The sequence below is a fragment of the Psammomys obesus genome, unplaced genomic scaffold (genome assembly GCF_907164565.1).
Source record: "Psammomys obesus unplaced genomic scaffold, mPsaObe1.curated_primary_1811, whole genome shotgun sequence".
Lineage (NCBI taxonomy): Eukaryota > Metazoa > Chordata > Mammalia > Rodentia > Muridae > Psammomys > Psammomys obesus.
The window spans coordinates 4243671-4266681 of NW_026588368.1; the positions used below are offsets into that span (position 1 = coordinate 4243671).

General features: G+C 54.7%; 2 protein-coding genes across 3 annotated transcripts in view; one reads left to right on the top strand and one right to left on the bottom strand.

The window, feature by feature from the left end:
• Cacna2d4 (calcium voltage-gated channel auxiliary subunit alpha2delta 4) overlaps window positions 1-23011 on the top strand; it is a 100504-nt gene that overhangs the window by 59600 nt on the left and 17893 nt on the right. Inside the window, exons 25-26 of the mRNA XM_055604234.1 lie at window positions 901-1028; window positions 4760-4840. Coding sequence (XP_055460209.1) covers window positions 901-1028; window positions 4760-4840 — 209 coding nt within the window. The remainder of the gene's footprint in view (window positions 1-900; window positions 1029-4759; window positions 4841-23011) is intronic.
• On the bottom strand, window positions 9220-22389 carry Lrtm2 (leucine rich repeats and transmembrane domains 2). 2 transcript variants are annotated; one of them, XM_055604236.1, is made up of 6 exons: window positions 22342-22389; window positions 21918-22031; window positions 15765-15967; window positions 15193-15326; window positions 12029-12619; window positions 9220-9959 (listed from the first exon to the last, which is right to left on the bottom strand). In XM_055604236.1, exons 4-6 carry the CDS (start codon window positions 15257-15259, stop codon window positions 9505-9507), a joined length of 1113 nt encoding a protein of 370 aa, XP_055460211.1. In that variant the 5' UTR covers window positions 15260-15326; window positions 15765-15967; window positions 21918-22031; window positions 22342-22389; the 3' UTR covers window positions 9220-9504. The 2 variants fall into 2 exon arrangements, with proteins under 2 accessions (XP_055460211.1, XP_055460210.1); XM_055604235.1 differs by lacking the exon at window positions 22342-22389 and having other exon boundaries at window positions 21918-22201.

Sequence of the window (23011 nt, forward strand, 5' to 3'; positions counted from 1 at the left end):
AATGGCACCATCCTAAAAGGGCTTTTGTAGGGATAGGAAGACATGGCAACGTAGACAGGCCTCCCCCCCAGGCAATCAAGGACTCTGGGAAGCTGGGATGACAGCTGCGTGAGGGGACACAGGTGCAGGGAGAACTCCCCAGCAATCTGTTTCCAGAGCAGGCAAGCCACTCTCTCAAACGCCAGTCTTCTGCCTGTGAATTACCCACAGGTGCCATTTCATTTTGTACCCCACCCAGCTCCGCCCACTCCGGAGTCAGCCTCTGGACCAGCCTCCCTCGTAGGCTTTCGAGTGTTCAGGGAAAGCAAGCCCATAATTAGCAAGGAAAAGCTCCACCAAAAGGAGACTAATGTTGCACATCAAAGCCTTTCAAAGTAACCATTTAGGGTGATCCATGCCTCTTCACTACAGTGACAGAACCAACTGTAGGACTTCCTCACTCAGAGCTGCGGGCGAGCCAGACTAAAGAAATTACCTATACCCAAGGGACGTGTACTATGTTGGCAATACATCTGCATATCCACGCCGGGCACCAGCTCCATCTCTGCTGGCCTCCCCTTCCATTGAATGCTCCAGTGTTTTGCTTCTGGAAAAGGCAGGAACTGCCTGGAGCAATGCCAACTTAGGAGCTGATAGTTCTTTTCATTCTTTTTTACGGGGGCGGGGGGACCTGAGACGGGTCTTGCCATGTAGCCAACATAACTGAGAACTGTGAACTTCCTCCCTAGACCTCAGAGTGCTGGGATAACAGTGTGCCTGCTGTGCTGGGCTCAGAGGCTGTTTTCTACCAGCACAGAGGAGAGTCTTGGTTTTGACCCCATCAAGATGATCATGTACGGCACAGGGAAAAGGGACAAACATCTCCCCAGATTTGAGGAGACCCCAATTCTACTCTTGCAGGAAGTTCCTGACACCTGAAGATAAAGCCAGTATTTTTACCCTGGACAACTTCCCACTGTGGTATCGGCAGGCTTCTGAGCAGGCCCCAGGCAGCTTTGTCTTCAATCTCTGCTGGGCAGAGGGACCAGGTAACCTACACCTCTGTGCTCTTCCCAGGAGTGGGAAATGGGGGCAGGGTGATATGAAAGAGAGTAAGGGCCCAGGGAGACCATGCTCCTCAAGCCGCTGCCTTCCCTCCTGACACTGTAGCTCGGGACATGCCGGTGTCCCACACAGAATGTAGGACTAAGTGTTCTTATCCCCAGCCAGCACTCAAGCTCCAGCATGGAGCAAAAGAAAGAGAGCTGACCTGAAGGCCAACCTAGCTGACTCCTGGCCCACATTCCCAACATGAGATCAGCAGGGCTGATGGACAAGAGGCTTTCGCGTCTAAGAACCTGAGCGCTTTAAAGCTCCATGGCCTCTGGAAGGAAGTCCCAGGCTCCGCCTCAGAGGACTTAATCTTGTGGCTCTTCCAGTCTCCACTCCCCTCAGATTACCCAGCTGGCAGCTCCCTGGGCGTAGGGGAGACAGTCAGGCCCCACCAGCTCAGTCCCCCACAGGCTCAGGCCTCTGGACTCAGAGGAGAGGTGGCACCAAGCTGGGGACTCCAACTTCCAGCCCTGGTCACTGTAGAAGATGGCAGGGAAGAACACCAGGACCTTCGCTGAGTGTGAGGAAAATCCAGCTGCTGAGAACCCCTGGGGCCCACTGCTCAGTGCACCCTTAAACTCTTAGTCACCTTTGAGGAACTGGCCCAGAGAGGCTGAGGGGCTTGTCCGGGGCCCAGGAGTCTTAAGAAGCAGCAAATATCCACTCAGTTGCCTCAGAGGGACTGAGCTCAAGGCAGAGAGACTGAAACTTGGACAGTACCCACTCGTGGATGGGTGAATGAAGCGGGCAGGAGGGCAAGAGGGCCAGGGTAGACGTATCAGAGATGACAGCTCTTTGTGCTATGTGTGTGTGAGAGAGAGAGAGAGAGAGAGAGAGAGAGAGAGAGAGAGAGAGCTTGAACTGAGGAGGGCATGCAGGAAATGGTAGCCTGCAGAACACTGTGGGTGTACACACTTGCACACATAGGGACAGACAGACCACATACTGTGGAGGGCTGCTCTGGGGCTGTCAGCTTCAGGAGTCCAGCTTTCTAGGGTTCTTCTTCTAGGCTGAAGATAACAAGGGGAAAGTCTGCTCTATAACCCCGAAGTTTCCTTACTATCCACTAAGCCTGTCGCTCTAGCCTGTGTCATTCTCTCCACCCACACACCGGTGTCTAATGTGTTTTATAAACACTTCCCTGCTAAAACCCCGTGAGACAGCACCATCTCTCATCTTACGTGGGGAGAATCGAAGGCTCAGAGACTCAAGGCCGCTTGCTCAAGCTACACAGCACCGTGGTAGTTTACAGGGCAAGCTAGAGCCAGGTATGCCTCACAAACACCCAGGTCGCTCTGACGCCCCAGATAGAGGGCGGGAGGCAGAGGGAGAAAAGAGGTGTTTTCCTTCCCAGGAACCCCAAGGAGGCTCTCAAGGCCAAGCTGAAGGTCTTCCCAGGTTGCACACCTGAGGCAGGGAGGCAGCTCCTCCCACCACATGCAGGGTTCCCGAAGGAAAAGAACACCCACGGACTCCATAGATGTTCTCTGGGTGAGACCCTGAGCCCCGCCCAGCTGGGGTGACAGCCTCCCTCCTGCCTGCACTGTCACCAGAGCTGCCTGCTGGCTGCTAGGGGAAGCTTTATGTGTCCACGAGGTAGGAGGGCAGGTGGGTGGGGAGCTGAGCTGCCAGGAGAAGAGAGGAAGGCTGGTAACCCAAAAGGGGACTGCTGAGGAGGGAGGCAGGAGCTCGCTCCCTTCCTACGCCCTTGCACACTTGCTCAGCCCAAGCACATGCTTAAAGCCACGTGGACACTTCTGGGCCTCCCATCCTCCAAGAGATAGAAAATAATTTCATTTCCATGGGGGTGGGGTGCTGAGAAGGCAGAGGCAGGGGGAGGCCAGCCTCCGAGCTGACCTGAGTTCGGGTAGGTTACTACCCCTCTTGAGTTGACCTCGTAGCCAGAGCCTATACCACATGCCGACATACCTCAGTCCGCCAGCGCCAAGGGCCAGGGCCTGGGGCTCTCATACCCACCTCTCCCTGAGCTTGTTCACAGAGGCCCTGGGCCATGTGACCATTGGCACTCATGTTGAAATCAAGGTCCCCAGAGATCAACTGAGTGTTCCCCACAAGCCTGTGCTAATTGGAAGGCAGGCTACAGAGCCCAGGACTCCTGCAAAGGTCCCCACACTGTGTCTCATAGATGTTTCCAGAAAGAAAATAAGAGATCTGGTCTGTTTCTACTCTGGTTCCTTTGGCTCAGCCATGGTAAACTTCTGGACTCAAGGACACCTTGCCTGTCACATGCTCCCGGAGTCCCAGTATAGTTACAGTCTCGTGACACGTTGAAGATAACAAGGTATCGGGGAAAGCCTCAACAACACAGTCAATATGAAACTGCTTGCTACCTTTACAGAAGACTGCTGCTCAGCAATCTCCGTGAGGCTCTGAGAGCTGGTTATCACAGGCAGCATTCACCACTAGGACATTTGACAGAATAGAGCAGCACATGATCCTGGATTATATAATGAAGTCCGGCATATAGACAAGAGGCCTTTGGAAAGTTGGCCCAAGGACATGGATGGACAGAAGTCAGAAGCCACACAGTAGCCTGCTAGAAAGCTGCTCTCATGTAGACTCGAAACCACCCTCTGATCTTGCTCCCAGGACGGGCTGGTCCTACTAAAAGAAGTGAAAGGCAACCCAGGTCTCTAGCAGCCAGACAGAAAGTTCTAGAATGGCAGCAATGAAACGGGGAATCATGGTGGTGAGTTGGGCACCACCAACTAGGATCCATGAAACCTCACAGATGTGTCAGACACCGTCCACCGCATCTAGCTCCTGAGCGGGACCGTCGCAGTCACTCTCTGCAACTCATAAAGGCAAAGCAGGCTCACCCAGCACCCAGGCCTGCGATGCCTACAGCCTGCCCCTCAATATAAGATGCATTTATTGTCAACTTGACAGCATAGAGTCACCTGGCAAGAGGGCAGGAAACACCAACTCACAAACAGCCTTGCTCAGATGGGCCTGTGGCACAATCTTGTTAATCGTAGGAGGGCCTGGACTACTGTGGGCAGTGCCATCCCTGGGAGGGTGGTCCTGAGGCGTGCAGGAAAGCAGGCTGAGCGTGAGCCAAAGAATGATCTAGAGAGCAAGCCAGTAGCCAGCATTACTCCGCCATTTCCGCTTCCCTGACCTCCCTCAGAGATGGACTGTGACCTGGAAGTATGAGACAAAATAAACCCGTTCCTCTCCAAGTTGCTTTTGGTTGTGGCTTTTATCACAGCAACAGAAAAGCAAACCAGGTCACAGCCCCTGCTGGGTAAGACACACGTGGGAGGACGGGCCGCGGCAGGGTCCTGTGGCAGCTTCAAGGGTGAGCTGAGCAAGAGCAACAGGCAGGCGGGTTGGCTGCCTGGAGGTGGAGCAGAGTCACAGTGTCGGTGTGATGCTAGGCTCACTTGGCTTAGGCTGGCAGAGGCTAAGTTTGATCTGGCAGTCCAGGCTCAGATTTGTTCAGATGTGGGGACAGCAAGGGACCTTCAGGTGGTGGATATCAACGACCCATGAGGACAGGACCCTTCCTCCCCACCTCACCTATTCTAGGGACAGCTTATCCTGGCATTTCTATTCACCTCATGTTCCAAGAAAGAAATAGGCTCACGCCTCCCTAGCTCCTATCTGCAGGCAATGAGAGTGATGATAATTCTCGTTTTCCCAGACAGCCCAGGCAAGCCAGTGGCGGTAAGGGCCAGCACCGCAATAACTGTGACAGTGGACGGGAAGACGGCCATCGCAGCAGGTAAGCGCTACCCTGAACTGCTGTTGTGGGAGCTATAAGGCATTGTCAAGGTGAAGGCTGGCAGAGCAGGGTTGGCTCAGTTAGAGCACCTGTCTAGCTGGCCTGAGGCCATTTCATCCCCAGCAGCACCACGCACACAGGAAGGAAGAATAAGGTGCCTGGATATAGAGACTCTAAATTTTTCCAGGAGAAATGCTGGAGGAAGGAAGTAGATGCTTATGTCATTTTGTTTATAAAATGAAAAAAAAAAAAAAAAGAAGATTCATGGGATAAAATGAAACCCAAAGAGGTTCGGAGACCTGTTCAAGGTCGCACAGGGCAGGGACAATCTAGACCTCTGTCCTCTCCCTGGGGCACTGCTTTCCTAAGTCAATACCCTGAGCTCTAGTCCTGACCTCATGATACTGCGCTTTCTACCCGGAACTCGGGGTGGCCAGGGGAGGCCATATTACAGACCAAGAAAGTGAGACGTGGAGAAGTTACTTGTGCAAAGTCCCACAGCTAGTAACAAAGCTAGAACTACCTCTCTTTGCGACCAGGAGTTACTCCCATGGTGAGTTTGCCTTGGCTTTTAAGAGGAGCACTCCCAGTGGCCCTCCTAAGCTTGGCCTGACTTTGCAGTTTCTTGGTGGCTAGGACGGTCTGTGGCACCTGTGTCTTGCTGTTTGAGCCTCTACGATCATGCCCTCTGTGCTCCTCAAGAAGGTGTGTAATCCGTTGGTCACTCAACCTGGTGGGGCTGGGGAACTAGGCCCTTTTCTCACACCCCAGATGGGAGCCTGGTGGCAGGCAGGCTTGGCCTGGTCTCTTTCCAAGGCTACAAGCATCTAGGGGGAAGTACAGGAGGAGCAGGCCTGAGTTTCCTCAAGAAGCATGCACTACACAGAGTTGGGGTTCCTGTGTATTCCTTTCTAGGCTGAGGTAGGGAAGGTGGCTCAGTGACATGCCCACTCCAGCATCCCTGGCAGTCTGTAAGGTGCTTCCAATGCTGTAGAGGGGACATATTACATCTCAGCAGTACAATTCTTCCAGAGCCCATGACATGCTAATCTCAGGCCAGAAGCAATGCCCACTTGTCTCCTGTGGCTTAGTCCCAGCAGACCAGCGGTTACCTTGTTCTGCCTGGAGGTGGCCCCTCTACCTTGAAGACCTGGGAAAGGAGAGAAGGGGTGTGAGGCCAGGCCGCTGGCTGTGCTTCCCCACACTCTCCAATTATCTGATATAATTTTTAACTCAGAAGCCGAGTTAGAGCCAGGAGGGGTTGCCATAGAAACCATGTCCCAGTGCCTCGAGTTGAACTCCTTCAGGCAGTCGCTGCGACGCTCAGGGTGCACGGCCGTGACAGGGAAAGCATGAGGCGCTAGAGACCTGAGGCCGCCAGTTCATCCACATCTTAGTCTGTATTCTCCTTTCCCTGGTCCCTGGCACAACCTCCCTGATCCTGGGACCAGCTGGGACCTTCAGCTCAAGGAGGAGTAGGCGGTGTGTCTGCTGTCCCTGGAAGCTGGGGCCTGGTGTTCTTTTCAGAGCAGGCGGCCCTGGTGCACGGTGTCTCAGCTGGGGCTGTGTCAGAGCCCTGTACTGCTGTCTGGAGAGGCTTGAGTCACAGTAGGGGTCTGGAGAGACAGGACTGTTGACCTCTGCGATCTCCTAAGAACTGTGCCTTAGGCTTCGGTAGCAATGTGTGCTGTGCTGTCCTGCTCCTAAAGGGGGCTCCAGGGAGACCAGATTCAGCTATAGAGGTACTAGAAGAGGGTGACCCTGACCACACCTAGGAAGAGAGTCTCTCCATCTGCGTGGCTTTGCATACCCTGGAGGCTCACATCTCCCTCAGTTCCTGCCTTCATGAGTTGTCATCCCAAAAAACCCTCCCAGGGTAAAGGTTCTATGTGAGCCTCTGAAAGCTAAGACTTCAAAACCACTGCGCCAGAGGCCAGTTCTGCCCTGGAGGGGACAGGGCCTCAGGGATCCAAGCTTTTCCTCCAGGGCTGGACCAGCAATCCCAGAGGCCATTGCTCTCTTGCTCTTCCTCTCTTCATTGCTGCACCTCCAGCTTTTTAGTCCCTAATCCTAGCTCCCTGCTGGCTGAAGAGGCACATTCATAAACCTAGTCCTGTCTAGGTTTATGTAGCCAGTCCTGAAAGGCCAATGTGGCAGGCATTGGCTAAGAGAGACTACAGCAAACCCCCACAGAGCCCAGGTGAGGTCTAGCCGTGTTTGCTCACCTCTGCTACACAAGATTCACTCTGCCCTGAGGCTCACATTTGTTACTGCCAGGCTGGAGTACAGATAGGTTTAAAACCCCAGCCCAGCCCTGCCCAGTGTTTGCTACGCCTGTCCTGAGCCAAGTCCTATCCAAGATGCTATTTTCACATCCCTCCCTGCCCTGAGGTCCTGTGTCCTGGGCAGGGGGGCCCATCTGTCACATAGAGCTCTCCGTATTAGGGTGGCATACCTCCACAAACTGCTTGGCTGCCTGGCACAGCAGGCAGACAGGGCACCCTCCTCCCAATGCCCACATCCCCTCCTACCCAATGAAACAAGGAAATACATAGGAAAATAGTCTTTATTGGTCTTCTGAAACGACAAACCAGAAATATAATTTTGCCTTTAAAAATCTCCTGTCTCAGGCTAAAGATATCACCACTGACAACACCCTCCCTCCCCCAGGCCCTTAGAAAATCCCGGCTCTGGGATTGGCCCACTAGCCAAAAGAGGAAGGAAGACTGTGGCCCGGCCTAGAGGATCCTGGGATCCTGAACTGCTAGCAGCCTGTGCCCTTTTTCTCCTAGCCAGAGAACAACCTTGAAGGCTCTCCTGAGACTCCCAGAACATGCCCCTACTAGCAGAGTAGGTGACAGAGGAGAAGGAGAAGGGCTGCCAGGGGCCCCCGTGGGAGAATCATCAGTGTCTAAGTGCCTAGCTGGCCTGTTTCTGGCTACCACCAAGACCCTGCTTGGGGCAAGAGATCAGCCTGGCATCTCCTGAAGAGGGATACCACTCTCTAAGGAGGGTACAGTTGAGAACAGAGGACAGTGACCCTGAAAATGTGCCCAGCCCAGGGGTAAGAGTCTCCATACCAGTTAGGACTGCAGCACTTTTTTTTTTTTTTTTAGCTCAGATAGTCCAGGTGCAAATTGCATGCTCCCAGGAAGCCAGTGAGCCCCTGGGAAAGGAAGCCCGGTCGCTGAGGACTCTGAACAGAATGCAGCCATCCTGTTCCTGTTCCTGCAGTCTGCTGGGGATCTGCTGAAGGCAGCCAGCCTCATCGAGGGCTTACTGCCTGACATCTGCTCTCCTTAAGGTGTGAGCCTTAAGGAGATCTCTGAGCACAGCCGAGACCCAGCCTTGAGGTCACAAACGAAAGATGCAGATGACAGAGGAGACAGGAGAAGCAGAGGAACAGAACTGAGGCTTCAGGCTGCAGGAGTAGAAAACCTGGCGGGGAGGAGATTCCCAGGCATTTCCAGGGGTCTGCAACTGAGCTCTCAGAAGCCGAGAACCCATCCTGCATTCGAATGCGCACACACACACACACACACACACACACACACACACACACACGCACACACACACAGAGAGAAAGAGAGAAAGAGAGAGAGAGAGCTCCTGGGGCTCTGGTAAACCTGGCAGGAGAGGTGTTAGGGTTGCCGTGGCAACGGGCAATTCCTCTAACAGCATACTTCGGCCCACTTTAGAGGGTCTCAGAGGATCCCTGTGTTACTGTCCAGAATCCAACCCCTGATAACATGGGAAGACTGTAGTCAGGAAGTAAGAGAGACAGTGGCCTTCGGTCTCAGGGGACAGCTGGCCTCTGCGCCAAGTTCTTATGGCCTCTGTTTCCACCTGACGTGTGTGTGTGTGTGTGTGTGTGTGTGTGTGTGTGTGTGGTGTGAGACTTTGATCTGTGCGACTGTGACAGTGATGCCATGTGTGTGACAGAGAATTAGTGTATAGAGTAAGACCTCGTCTCAAAACCCCACACTAGAACAAAAACGTGAAATTACTAAACTCGGAACAATGTAGTCAGACGGGCCTATAGCAAATAAAGGGACATAATGACATCCACCTAAGGAGGACATTATAGTCACTTTGGTTTTTCTAAGCACTGGACCCCGACCACAGGGCTGGGGCGTTTGCACATTGGCACCAGCCGCTGAGAGCTGGACAAGCTTCACACTGCAAGGACTTAAGACTATCTTTCTGGCTTCCGAAGGAGTCACAGAAATATACCTCTGGCTCCCCTTGTCCCTCCCTCCCAGGCCCTAATGCAGACTGAAGTAGGAATAAGCGAGAGGTAGGGAGGGTCCCCGGCTGTGCTGGCCCTGGGCAGGAGGGAAGGGCTCAATGCAAAAGATGTCTCTGGCATAGGTTCTTTCCTGCCTGTGGCCAGGAGCCTACGGGGAGGCCCAGGTGTTCCTTGCAAAGACAAGAAGCCCAGAGGAGGCCTTCCACGGGAATCTTTGGCCCAAGGGAAGCTTCTGAGAAACTTGGAAAGAGACTGGAAGGCTGCTCTACTTGAGGCAGACGAGGACCGGGGAGCTGAGGGGAGGCAGTACCAGTGTCAGGCTGAGACAGGGCCTATGATGGAGGGAAGGGCAGCCCTTTCGGTAGCGGTCCCATGGAGTCTCCTTGCTGTCCTACCTGGACCAGACAGACAGCTCTCACGCCACAGAAGAGATCTGCTTCTGATCTTCGTGCTCACCCTCAGGGTCCCCCATCAGCGGCTGGCGCTTCTTGAGCTCTCGGTGGTACTTGGCCATGAGGGAGGCATAGATGCAGCCATAAGCAGCAGCCACCACCATCATGATACAGACGATGCCGCACACGACCCCTGCGATGATCACTGTGCCGATGGCTCGCCGAACGCTCACGGGCCGGTACCTCTGCTTCTGAGGGCAGGCAGTGCCGGGCTCAGGCTCAGGCTCGGCCCCAGGCTTGGGTTTAGGAGGCTCCGGGCTGGCCTTGGTGCAGGGCGGGCCTGGAGCATCCAGCCCCGCAGGGTTGTTCTCATCCTCCAGCTGGGAACAGTAGTTAAACATCTCCATTGGGACCGCACGCATGTCCTTCCCCCTTAGCTCCTTGGGTAGGGTGCAGGCAAGCTGGTCCAGGCGCCCCCCTGCATCCAGGGGGAAAAAGAGAGAGAGGCTGAGCAAGCATCTAGAACTCAGGTGCCCTCCCCTCCCCCAAGACGTCCAAATGGAAAGGTACAGTCCTGCCAGTCACCTAGTCAGTCCCGATTACAGAAGAGTAAGTAGGAGGAGGTAGAGAGTAGCAGCCACGGGCCAAGGATTGTGATTGATGTATGTCATAGAGGAGGGTCACCTATGCTGCCAAAGCCATCAAAAATGGACATTAGCATCACTTTTATTTCACGTATTTCACATCCATCTCATTCAATCCTGTCCCTCCAAGGTCACACTGACCTACAGGAGGACAGCAGTCCCAGCTGGGGGCCTGCTCAGGCCATGGCTTTGGTACAGAGAGCCATGTCCCTGCTCAGACTGTCTTCTCTGCCCAAAACCTGGCAGCTCGCTGATGTCTGTGAAACCTTGCCACTGTTTTCAACACAGTACCTTCGCCCGTGTCCCTTCTCACAAAGAGAATGAAGGCCAAAGCCACTGCCTTCGTCCACTCCTCCGCACACGGCCTTGGTGGCCTGAGGACACCAAGAAGCGGGCATGGTATCTTCCTGGCTTTGTCAGGTATAATACACAGAGATATCTAGGGAGCAAACCTGAGTGTTTAGACAGGCCACCAAACCACCTTTCATGACACTGGGGAGGCCATCATGCCCAGCGCCCTCTCCCAGCCCAGATGCCTCAAGTCCAGACATCTTGTCTTACCTAGGGTATGCTCAGGATGCTGATGGAAACATCTGGGTTGTTTTTTTTTTATTATTATTATTATTTTTGTCTCTGTTTTTTTAAGGAGTGCCCGGGTGGAGATAGGATCTGGGAAGCTGGCTCCTGCCTGCTGTGTTAAGGGCAAGAATGTGCCCTAAGCCAGTACCAATGAGCATATACCCATGGCACTTGGTTAGAATGGCAGAGAGCTAGGGAGTGGAAAGGGAGTGACCTAATTTTCCTGGGACGGAGACCCAAGATTGAATCCTGGCTGTCACTTGAAAATTATTTAACTTATTTAATTATGCCTGAGTCTCAGTATTCTTAACTGCAAAATAAGGATATCTATCTCAATTAGCTGCTTGAGAGACTAAAATAGATAATGTGCACAAAAAGGTATTTGTAAACTGGAAACTATAGACAACAGCATTAATCATTTCTCCACTTACATAAACAGAATCATCATAGTGACTAACATCTCAAAGTACTTTATAGTTTGTAAAATGTTTTTAATTAATGCATCCAAGTAGCATGAAAATATTGAGTTAGTGGCTGGGTAGGAAATGAGCGAGGTAAGAGTGAGGGAAAACATTGTGTTATTTTCAGAATTTCAGCGCTGATTCCACATACACAGGAGCTGCCATGTGCCGGTCACTGGCGGTGTTTTACCGTGCGCACTTGAGTTTATGAATACCACTCACAAATGGACAATGAGTCAGGGCTCCCCTGAACACTTCCTTTATGCTGGGCACTTCTCAAAATACCTTGTATGCATTGCCCTATTTCGGTTCTCACAAACGGCTGTTCTCGCCTTTACGGATCTACCACAGAGATGTTAATCAGCTCCTCAGGATCACACAGCTAGGAGGTGGTGGGGCCAAAATTCTAGCAAGATCTGCCACTTTTAAGCGCTGTGCTTATTCATCTGCCCTCCCGTTCCACTCCATTTCCTCTCTTCTTATTTATTCATCTACTTGTTTATTTTTAGACAGGGCCTCTTGTAGTCCAGGCTGGCCCTTGAACTCCTGATCCCTGCTTGTACCTCCCAGTGCTGGGATTACAGGCAGGTGATTTTATTATTCCCAGGAAGGGCAGTTGTTCCTCTTCCTGTCCTGCCAGGGAAGCCCAGAGGCATCCTGGTGGGAATGAGAGCACAGAAAAAAAATATCGTGTATCCCTAAGTTCTTGTACGAATTCTAAGAAGGAGGGGCAAAGGGTACAGTACGCTCTTACTGAGCAGAGGTGAGCTCCGCCTGACCTCCGCTGGCTGGCTGCAGGGAAGGGGTGACCCTGACCTCACCCCGGCTGGCTCCCCTCTTATCTGTGGGGCGGCAGGCCTCACCTCTGTAGGAGAACCACTCCAGCCAGTGTTTGAACTCCCTCAGGTTGCAGTCACACTCCCACGGGTTGTCCCCGACCTGAAGCAGCTGCAGGCTTGCCAGGGGCTCAAACGTCAGCCGGTCCAGGCTCTGTAGACGATTGGAGCGGAGGGACAAGGACCGCAGGGCCAGGAGCCCGTCAAAAATCCCTTGGGGCAGCTGGGCCAAGCCATTGATAGACAAATCCAGATGGCGCAGCAGAGGGGCGTGCTGGAGCAGGTCCCTGTCCAGGGTCCTGATGCTGTTGTTCCGCAGCTGGAGCTCCGTCAGATTGACCAGGTCCTCGAAAACAGATCGGGGGAGCTGGTCCAGAAAGTTGTTGGACAGGTCCAGCCGCTGCAGGTTGGTCAGGTTGGCGAATGCCCAGCTTGGCAGGGCACTCAGTTTATTGTTGAGGAGCAAAAGGCTTTGGGTGGCAGCGGGCACGTCTGGGGGCACAGTGGTGAGGCCCAGGCCGCTGCAGTCTACCTCCAAGCTTCGACTGTCACACGTGCAAGAGAAAGGGCAGGCAGGGAGCACCTCCACAGCACACAGGGCAATCCAACAGGTGATCCCTAGGGAGGAGTCAGGAGGAAGGAGTAACAGGCTTGGACTTTCCTGCCTCGGTTTCCCCCTTCCCAGCTCATGCCTTCTTGGCCTTCGGCACAAGCTAAAATCAATTCATAGGTATTTACTGACCACACAGGAAGGTGCTCGGTAGTCTGAAACATCCATGTTAAAGGACATCCCCCTGTGACCCAAAAGTCACTTTTGTCAGTGGAGTGGCATAGAGGATGAGCCATGCAGCTCCTCAGTTCCTGCTCAGAGCCTCCACTGACAGGTGTCTCAGAACTTAGACACTACAGTGCTCCAAATGTTTATAAAATGTAAGATTTTCTAATACTGGGGAAACGTTCCAAAGACAGTGGCCATAGGCTGGGTCCTTCCCATGGGACCTCATCCGCACCCAAAGCCACATCACACTGGGATGTTCTTTGTATATGAAAGGGGAGTCCAGAGTGTCCCCTACAGCATATGAAATGCTGTCCCGTTTACCAGATCCCCATGTCTAAGGTGGGACCCAGGCCTAGCTGGGACCCACATCAGAGCACTGTGATAATGGCAGAGTAAATCCCACAGCTGCCTCCAACACTGTCCAGTCTGGTTCCGTTGGTACCTGGCCTCTGAAACTGCCAGGCCCACCCTGTACTTCTAACCTTAGAGTGCAAGGTGGCATTTCTGGGTGGATCCAGTAACAGGGTTCTTACCCTGTCCTGTTTTTGCACAAGACCCTTCTGAGTAGGGGACAGCCTGGGGACAGCTGCTGGAACTGAGGCCCAGAAAGCAACCCTTTCTGAGGGTGGCCCTGGAGTCAGCCCCGCCCACCTCCCTGGGAGGATAAGCTCACACAGTTCTGTTTCCATCGAATCAACCTGGAGTCCTGAGGAAAGCCTCCGGATGGAGGACGGATGAGGTTCAAAGGCAGCCACAGCCCAGCTGGCCCTACTTTGATGGCCGGCAGCCAACCCAGCCAGGACACATCGCTGAGACAGTCTCCAGCCTGTCTGGTGGCTGTCTGGTCATCTAAAGCCCCGGAGAGCAGAGCGTGAGGGGACAAGATGACACCCTCCCTGCCCTTCCTTGTGGGATTAATGACAGTGAAGGACATGCTAGGAGGCTGACACCTGAGCTACTTTGTTCTTGGTGGGAAATGAGCACAGGTTGGCTAAGCAGTCACCTGGAGACCTCTCTTGTGCTACCTGAGGCCACCTGAAATGACCTCCCACCCCTCTGAGCCCATCTACAGGGTCAGCCTGTCCTATATCCCTCACACACCCACACACATACATACATACACACACTGGAACACACACACACATGCACACACATACACACACACACACACACACACACACACCATCGAAAGGCAACATTCTTGATGTGTTACTTTCAAGGAGAAACCAAGTGTGGTGCATACAACTGTACTCAGCACTTAGGAGGCTGAGGCGGAGGGTCACGTGTTTGAGACTAACCTGGGCTACGTAAATCTAAAGAAAATGAAAGGAAGAATAGAGGGGGCATGGAGGGAGGAAGAGAAAGAGAGGAAAGGAGATGGAAGGGAAGAGGAGAGAAGGTGAGGAGAAGAGAGAAGGGGAGTTGAGGGGAGAAAGAGGAGAAGATAGGAGAGGGGCAGGGAAAGGAGGGGAAGGGAGGAGAGGAGCCCTTGAAAAGGACAATCAGCTAAGAGCCACACTCCACACTCACCCTGGTGGATAAACTGGCCTCTGGCTAGGGGGAAAACAGCTCCCCTCCAGCCCTGCCCACCAAATTCAGGGTTGCAGTGAAGCTCTAGTGACAAGAAAACATAATCCTGTACCGAGAGGTGTCAGCGTGATCCTAGGATGAAAGGGATCTGAGCCCGTCCGATCAGCCATTCACCTGGTGAATAATTCAAGCCTCTCCCTGCTAGGGCAACTGGACAAAGGCCAGGGGAGGTCAGGCAGCACATGGTCCCTTTGGGCCGTTTCTCACTTCTTGCTGGATAGCCCATGGGCAAGCCAACCGTGGCTGACTTTATCCCTTTGAAGAGAATTTCCACCGACAAGGCTGCTTTCACTAGCATGTTACCTTAGTGTGCTGTGGGGAGAGGGGGGGATAAACCCAGTCGAGGGACACTTTCTTCCACTGCTGCACCCCAAGAGCTCACTAGTACCCCTACAGAGCTAGGAAGACTTCAGCATACAGATCCTGCCGGGCCTCTGGGTTCCTCCAGCAGACAAGAGGACTGAGGCCAAGTGGGATGGCAGCTTCCCTTCTAGCTGAGGCTGGCTGGGACTGCAACCCTTATAGGACTGATTTCTGTCCCATTCAACATGTGCCACACGCTGCAGATCCCAGGTAAAAGCGCCGAAGTCGGCGGAACTCTCGGCTTGTAACTGCCAGGGAATGAGAAGCATGGGGCAGAACCAGCTGCCCAGCTTCATTCTCCCAGCCTCAGAAAGCCACCTTGCATGGTCTGCCCTTACTTGGCAAGTCCCTGAGTCTGGCCTCCAATGCAAAGTCCTGAGGATCCAGGGAGGTCAGACAGCAAGCTGTCATCCTGCCGGATACACACACCCTGCCCCCGCCCCCCTAGGCCCATACTCACAGGAGACCTGCTTCCACTGCAGGGCAAGCTTGCTCCTCTGCTCTGAGCCACTGCCTGGTGCCAGCATGGTGAAAGCCACACGCTCTGTAGCTCCGGAGAGAGAGAGCCCCTCAGCATGCACTGGCTTGTCAGTCCTGAGAGAGAGAGAGAGAGAGGAGAGGGAGAGGGAGGGAGGGAGATGGGTGGAGCAAGACATTTGGAGCCCCGGTCCAGCCCAGGGGTTAGGGACAAGGCCCAGGTGTCTCTTTACACTCTTCCTCCCCTCTCCTGTTGCTCTCACTGTGATGCTCAGCAGGGAGAGGGCCAAGAGGATCAAGCAAGATCCTCCTGGGGTGTGGGCTGGAACTGCCAGCTGAACCCCAGCTCAGCTCCCTCTCCGCCCCGTCCTTCCCTCACTCCCGTGAGGCCTCTCTGCACTCTGGTGGGCTTTGAAGATGATTTCATGGCACCGTCACTTCCTCCACCCAGCCAGGGTATCACAGGTGGGAAAATCAAGGTCGGTCTCACCCAAGCAAAGAGTGAGGCCCCCAACTCCCACTTGTGCCAGCCCCGTGTCCCCACCCCCAGCTTACCATAGCTGTGGGGAGGCAGAGGCCAGGCCCTTCCCTTCGCCGTGCCTGCTGACAGGTTAGGGTGTGAGTCGCTGCACACACCCCTGCTTTTGACCCCGCTGTCACCTTGAGGTGATTCACAATGCTTGGTCTCCTGCCAGCCAGCCGATCTACAACTATTGCAGTTCGGGGGTTCCTGTTCTTCAGCCGCTGGCCCAGCAGACCTAGAAGAGAGGGTGAAATAGGGCTAGCAGTAGGCCAAACATAGGCACCAGGTCACTCTTCTGGAGGACGAGTGGGCTGCTTGCCCTTTCTAGGCCCTGCCACAATCCATGTCTCCTAAAGGGGCCCCAGACTTCCCCAGTGGTCTGCTGGATGTGATTAGGAGCTACCAGATGGAAAGCCAGAGCCTGCATCTTGACAGCTCCATCAGAGGGGAAGCGAACACTACTGCCAAGACCCCCTAGGATGGGGTCAGATAGGGGAGGCTGTGTTATACCCCGGCTGCCCTTTGTCTGGACCACTCTTCCCAGGATAGCTGCAAGGTTAGCCTTCCTTGGCCGCTGAGTTCACGGCCCCTGTATAGCTTCAGTTGCACCCCTCAGAGTTCTCTTTAGTCCTAGAGCTCCCTGCCAGGGGCAGAGCAGAGCTGATGCTGAGGAGGTGAGTGGGGCTGCCAGATTCTTGGACATTCGATCTAGAAGCCTGAGCAGCCTGGTCCAGGTTTTCCTCAGGTGTTTGGGGAATGATCCCATTGCCTTCTCCCCACCCTAACCCCATCCAGTTGCTGTTTTGTTTGTTGGTTGAACCAAAAGCTGGATGGGAACTTGTTATGTAGATGAGGCTGGCCTCAAAGCACAGAGATCCACCTGCCTGTGCCTCCCAAGTGCCAGGATTAAAGGTGTGCACCGCCATGCCTAGCCCCATTTTCTATTCTCTACCTCCACTCGGGGCCACCTTAGTGATCTTCAGAAAGCCACCAAGGTGGCCTGTGCAGCCGTGCAACCCTCAGATACTCTACTCTGCTCCCAGCAAGGGCGGCTTGCTCAGGAAGCAGGGCTCACCTCCCTACTTCCCAATTAGGAGGCAAGCGCTTGTGAAGAGCCCATCAGAGGTTGCACTCGGTAACTGAGCACGGCTATAAGTCAGCACAGCTGTAGGCTAAGGGCTGTGCGAGGGCCCCAGCACTCCGTGGTTACAGTGGCCTCAGTTCTCCCGGTACTCTCCCGGCTCAGATTCACAGGCGAAGAATCCCTGAGTTCAAACCCATCATGTCCCCTATCCCTTTCCAACACACTGCTTAAACTCTGCCCCCCCTCCCCGCTTTCCAACCCTAAAAGTGATAATTAGATGCCCAGTGGGTGGAAACAGAGTTGCACATGTGAGATACACATCACATAAGGAATACAGGCAAGGTCTCCCACCTGGCCCTGAGCCTGTGATGTGCTTCTTCATCATCAAGAGAGGCCACATGTCACGCTCACCATAGTCTTCTTCAACAGATCTCTGCTCCTCACGTGCAATGCCCAAGCAGACCTGCCACCTCAGGTGGTAGTCTCCCTCTCATCAGGCCCCCCCCAACCCATTACATCTAAAACGGCCGTCATACCACAGGTCACCCGTTAAAGAGCCAGCAGGTTACAGCCACCCAAAGGTCACAGATATGATAGCCAGTTTGCCAAGGTTACGTGGTAACCTTCCGGGTCACAGGCTTCTGAGTCAGGCTGCTTACCCACTTCCTGATGGCTGTCAGCCTGCAGGGGACCCTAGTGGAGAAGTGTGTGTGCGCGCGCGCGCGCGTGCGCGCGCAGAGCTCTCAGACACAACCTTGAAGCACTGTATGCCGCCGACTGAAGTGAACCCGTAGAGAGAGGACATTCAACTAAGCTTAGCACAACACATGCACACACACACACACACACACACACACACACACACACACACACACACCCGTGCAGCCAGGCATGTGCGGAGATACATAGGCACACGCACACACACACCCACGCCCCACACATGCCTCGCTGGCAGCGCTCCAGCCCTTCTTAGATGCTGTCACTTAGACAGCAGAGGGATGCCTCACGGTTCCAGCATGCCCCCAGCAGGGAGGCACAGGGGCACTTCCAGCCTGGAAGGAAGATCCGACTGAGAACCCCACGAGGCAGCCTCAAAGCCAGGCCAGTGCTCTTCCTCAGGCCCAGGGCACCGTGAAGGCCCAGGCTAGCCTCTACTCCCATGTCTGTGCCCTCCCACAGAAGGGGTAGGCTGTGGAGAAGCCTCATTCAGGTTGCCCTCCACCTGAGATTCCAAAAAGGCTCTTTCACCCATTTTGCTCACTCAGTGCCTGTGACACCCAGGGTCCATGAGCAAATAGTGCAGACTGGGGTGTTGTCTGCTGAGGTGGCAGAAAGGACTCCGGTGATGGGGTCCTCTAGGGAAGAGAGGCCAAGGGGTCTAGGAGAAGATACCCCCAGCTCTTTCTAGGTAGCTGACCTGCCTCCTCTGATTGATGTCAGTGCCTTCCTGCTCCTCGGGGGTGGGGGGGAGGGGCACTTTCTGGCCTCTCCAGCCCCGGGTCTGCTCACTCACCTCCCAGCAAAAGACCCTTCTGCCCCTGAATCAGCAAGGATTCCTCGGGAAAGGGGTGACCTACATTGGCAAGCAGAGGACTGGCCAACTGCTGGAATAAATTGACACTCTGTGGGAGTGGGAGACAGAGTAGAGGTGGAGGTCCTTCCGGGAGGAAACTGTGTCCTTGCCGCACCCTCACCCCACACCCCCGTCTTACAGCTCATGGGCACTGGGTTCAAGACCTGCTCCAAAAACTAACCTGTGTTATGTCCTAGCCCCAGACCCAGCAGGGTCCCTGGACTCCTTCGGGCTCCAGGTTAGAGAATGGGGCTGATAAGCTAGGAATGGCCAACCTTGGACTCTCCCAAACCAGAGACATGTGGTTTTGAGTCTGATGGATCAGTAAGATCAGCTAGCCTGGGACCTTTCAGAAACACTGACTCTCAGGTCCCACCCCGGACTGGCTGAGTGAGAATCTGCCATGTAACAAGGTCCTAGGCAACTTTCAGACATATTCAAGACTGAGATATAATGCCAGCACTCTCGGCCACCAAACAGCTACCCAGGAGGCCATTTGGTCCAGCTCTAGGTCAGGCAACTGGGGACAGCATGGGTTGTATATGCTGAGCCGGGAGGAGCTGGGACAGAAAATGGCAGCTATGAAGGAAATATTAATTGGCTTACCCAGAAATCTTAGCTAACCTTGCCTGAGGCAGGGCAAGACAAGGGCACCAACCTGAGGGCCTCCTACAAGCCTTTACACAGGGAGACGTTAACGGCCACCATCAAAGGGCTACAGTGTCATGTCCTCGACAGTTATACAGTTCAGTAAGGTGAGTCACTATCCACATCCTAAGGAGACTGAGGCTTAGACAAATGGAACAATATATATTGGACCTGTTTCCTGGCCACAAAGCTGCCCTATTCCTCAGGTAAAGGCTGAGTCAGAAACAGGGACATACAGCCCACATTCATATAGAACTTTACAGTTTATAAGGCATGTCCTCATCGCAGTCTGAGCAAACAGCCATTCCTATCTCAGTCCTATCTCCTTCTGGGTTGAAAGAAACCCAGAAGACCCCTCCCAGCAGGAAGCTGGAGGCTGTGGTAGGGCAGTTGGGGAGTGGAGGGTTGGAGCAGCCAGCAACTGAGACAGTAGCAGAGTGCAGCCAGGGGCTTCATGTGTTCTTGCTAGCCAATGGCTGCTGTCCCCACCAGAAATGGGGCATGGGAGCAGTTCCCCCTGGAACTCCAGCTGCCCCCTCCTCCAGCTTGGAGCAGCCAGCCAGGCTTGTTCTGCAGAGCATCAAGGCTAGGATGACAGAGTGCACCTGTCCTCCAATTTCTCCCACAGATGTAGGCCTACTCTCTCCATGATGTGGACACACACACACACACACACACACACACACACACACACACACAAAACCACCTCACCCCAGGCCTGGGAGCTACAGGATATTCCTCTAAGCTCCTTCTCAGTTCCCCTCAAGTGAAGTGTTTACAACATGCAGCCAGTGAGTGCCCTCAGCCTCCTGACTCCTGGACCCATTGCTGCACATAAATATCCTCCCAGATTTCTCTCCTGGGTCAAGGCTTCTGCACACACACACACACACACACACACACACACACACACACACACGACTCCATAGAGGGAAAGCAGAGAGGGCATGCGTGGTCTACTCTGCCTGCTTTGTTTTTCAGGGAGGCTCAAGGCTAGCGAGTGGCCTACAGGTCATTCTGTCCCATCTCAGAGGACTTCCAGGGAGTCGGGACATCTGGTCTGAGCAGCCGAAATTCCTTGCAGCCCAGAACACAGGAAACTGAATTGTCCCCTGGGCTGCTGTCACCTGTCTGGGCACGAGGCCCTTGTAGAAAATACCTCCACATCTGCCCCCTGTCAGTCACTCCTGAGCACGCACTGCCCAGTGAAGCAGTTTCTAAACCCCTACCCTCTAAGTCCTCTCAGTATGACGTCCTCACTTCCAGCTTCTTGGACCACATCTCCCCTCGTCAAATCCTCTCTGTCTCTGACAGAAGCCCTAGAAGGCAGAACAGGAAGCCCAACACACACCAGGGTCGTTCTATGAAGCCAGAGGGTCAGTTGGGGACCCAGGAGGCTCCCACCGTTCAAACGATTCCCTAGGCAGGAGCCTAGAAAGATCACCCAGCCTCATCCTGGCTCCCCCTTCTTTCCAGCTTTGCACGAATATACACCCATCCCAGCTCCCTCCTTTGCCACCCACCTGACTAAAGCAAAACCCTGGCTCTGGGTCTGGGCACCTGGAAAATGAGAACAGGGTAAGCTTGTCCTAAGCGCAGACACAGCCTCTAGCCAGACCTCAAAGAGCACAGCTAGGGGGCTTAAGGAGGCCGCCTCTTTGCCTGCCCTGCTGGGTTCCCCCCCCCTCCCCCGGCTCCCTCTTCTGGCAGAGCCAGGGCCCTCCTGCGGTGGGAAGGTGGGGGTGGGAGCGCTGGGCTCTTCTTGGCAGCTTGGAAACTGATGTTGGATTTCCCTACCAGCTGGACTTCCCCCGCCCAGTGCCACATGCTGGCTCCTTCCCCTCCCCCCACCTGCTGTAGTTATCTAAGCTGTGGGCCTGTCAATCTGAGTCACACGAGGCAATGCCCAACAAACCCTGGCAGCCTGGTGCCAACATCCCCACCACCACCCTGGAATGCAGACAGCTGGGGGTGGGAGGCAGAGCAACCAATCAGAGCCCAGCCCCAGACCTGCCGGCCATACAGGAATTTGAACTGCAGATTCCTGGGCAGAATCCAGCATTATGAAATGGGCCTGGGGCTCTCGAAAAACCCAATGTCCTGCTTCAAGTCAGGCATCCGTGCCCACGGGAGCCAGGCAAGCCAGGTGAATGTCACCTGGCTGTCCACTGCCCCTACACTGAATGTCCAGTGCTCCTAAGGCATCTGGCCACCTGCTGCAAAGGCCATTATGCAGAGGCAGGCCACCTAAGCATCTCAGGTTCCTGGCTTGCCTGGCCATCCGGTGTGCTCAAACCAAGGCCTGGGTTTGGAAGGGAGAACCACCAGACACCCCTTCTTCACTCCCAGCCACACCCCCACCGGGGAGTCACCGTCAAGACTGCAAAGACCGTTCCAACTAAAAAGGGCTCCTTTGCACCCTTGTCCAAGGACAGCTACCTGAAGGCCAGTCACTGTTATAAAGGTCCTGCCCTTGCCTTCCTCCGGGGGTCCTCTACTCTCCACCCCGACTCCAAGCCTCTCTGAATGCCAGCCTGTCTCCAGCACCCAAGCTGTCTCCCCCTTCCCTGGCTGCCGCTCCTCCTGCTGCAGGGACGTTTCTATGCTACCCGGGGCCATCATGTGGCACCAGCACTGTTCTCCTCCCTGTCCCCTCCTCCCAGCTATGTCCCCAGCTGAGGGGTCAGAGTTCCTGGTGCTCTGTACCTTTGGATTGCCCGGGTGTCTGGTCCTAAGTGGTTCCCCCACCCCACTACAGCAACAGCCCTGGGAAGAAAGCTCTGCTAATCGTTCAGGGCCAGGTGGTCCCTCTTTCCCATACCCAAGCCACCCTCCTTTGGGACCAACCCCGTCCTCTCACAGAAGCCGCTCACAACTCACCTTTCTTTGCACTGGGACCTGATGCTCAGACCCTGTAGCTGGACATGGGCAGCTTGGCAGGCAGAACGCGGGGATATCGGATCTAGTTCCGGGCACTGGGAGCCTGGGCAGCGCCTGTGAAGGAGGCGGAACCCGCAGGCTGAGCTGCCGCTGCCGGGGAGGGGGCTGCGGGGTCAGCCGCAAACTGAAGCGAAAGAGGGAGGGCGGGAGGAAGACAACCCGAAGACGGGGAGAGGCAAAGGGAGCGAGCGCGCGTGCTCAACAGCGAGCGAGCGAGCGAGCGAGCGGAGGGAGGAGAGCGCGCAGCGCAGCGGCGGAGGGACAGCTGGGGCGCGCGCACCGGCCTCTGAGGCTCTGTGGCAGCAGGAGCCTCAGATGGATGAATCAACACTGCCCCAGACCAGAAGTAACCGCGCCTCCTCACCTTCCAGCGCTCCCTCAAGCCGCCACCTCTGTATGTCCGTTCAGAAGGCAGGGCCTTCCAAGGGGTACAGGACCCAGACCACAGCTCCGCGCGGACTGACTTGGATCTCAGACCTGCTCGAAAGCTGGGTCTGTCAACCTGTTTCAGAGCTCAGCTGTGAGAAGGGAAAGCTGACTCCTTAAAGGGGCTGAGTTCTCCTGCGAGGGGAGCGCTGATGGTCCTCAGAGATGCCAAGGCAACAGAGCGCCCTTTAGACAGGGGGCCGAGTTTCTAGATGTGATCACCCTTGGCCAGGACAGTTTGGGAGAGTGGAGCGTCAGGGCAGGCAGCTGTCACCTGGAGGACCAGGTGTCCAACAAGTACAGAGACCAGGTGCCTCCGTGCCCACAGGGAACCCTGAAGGAGCCACAGCTTCTTGCTGGTCTAAAGGGATGGGTCAGACCCGTGAAGGGAAAAGCTGCATCCAAGCATGCAAAGGCCTGTCTCCGAATCAAGACAAAGCAAGCCTAAGGAATTGATGTTTACGGGATGGACAGTGTTCCATCTGAGGCTAAACTGAGCCAGAGGCTCAGCCTGAAGAGAGACGGCCTTGACGTCCTGCCTGTCCAGCGAACAGTCTAGCTTGTAGGCAACCCAGCAGGAGTGTGTGTCCCAGTGTCCTTCTTCTGTG

Bases quoted from the DNA above. Each gene is read 5' to 3' on its own strand.
- Lrtm2 (XM_055604236.1), bottom strand. From the start codon at position 15,259: ATGCTGGCACCAGGCAGTGGCTCAGAGCAGAGGAGCAAGCTTGCCCTG. The intron at 12,620-15,192 runs GTGAGTATGGGC...ACTCCTCCCTAG, and splicing joins GCAGTGGAAGCAGGTCTCCT to GGATCACCTGTTGGATTGCC. The intron at 9,960-12,028 runs GTGAGGCCTGCC...CCCTGGATGCAG, and splicing joins GGAGTGGTTCTCCTACAGAG to GGGGGCGCCTGGACCAGCTT.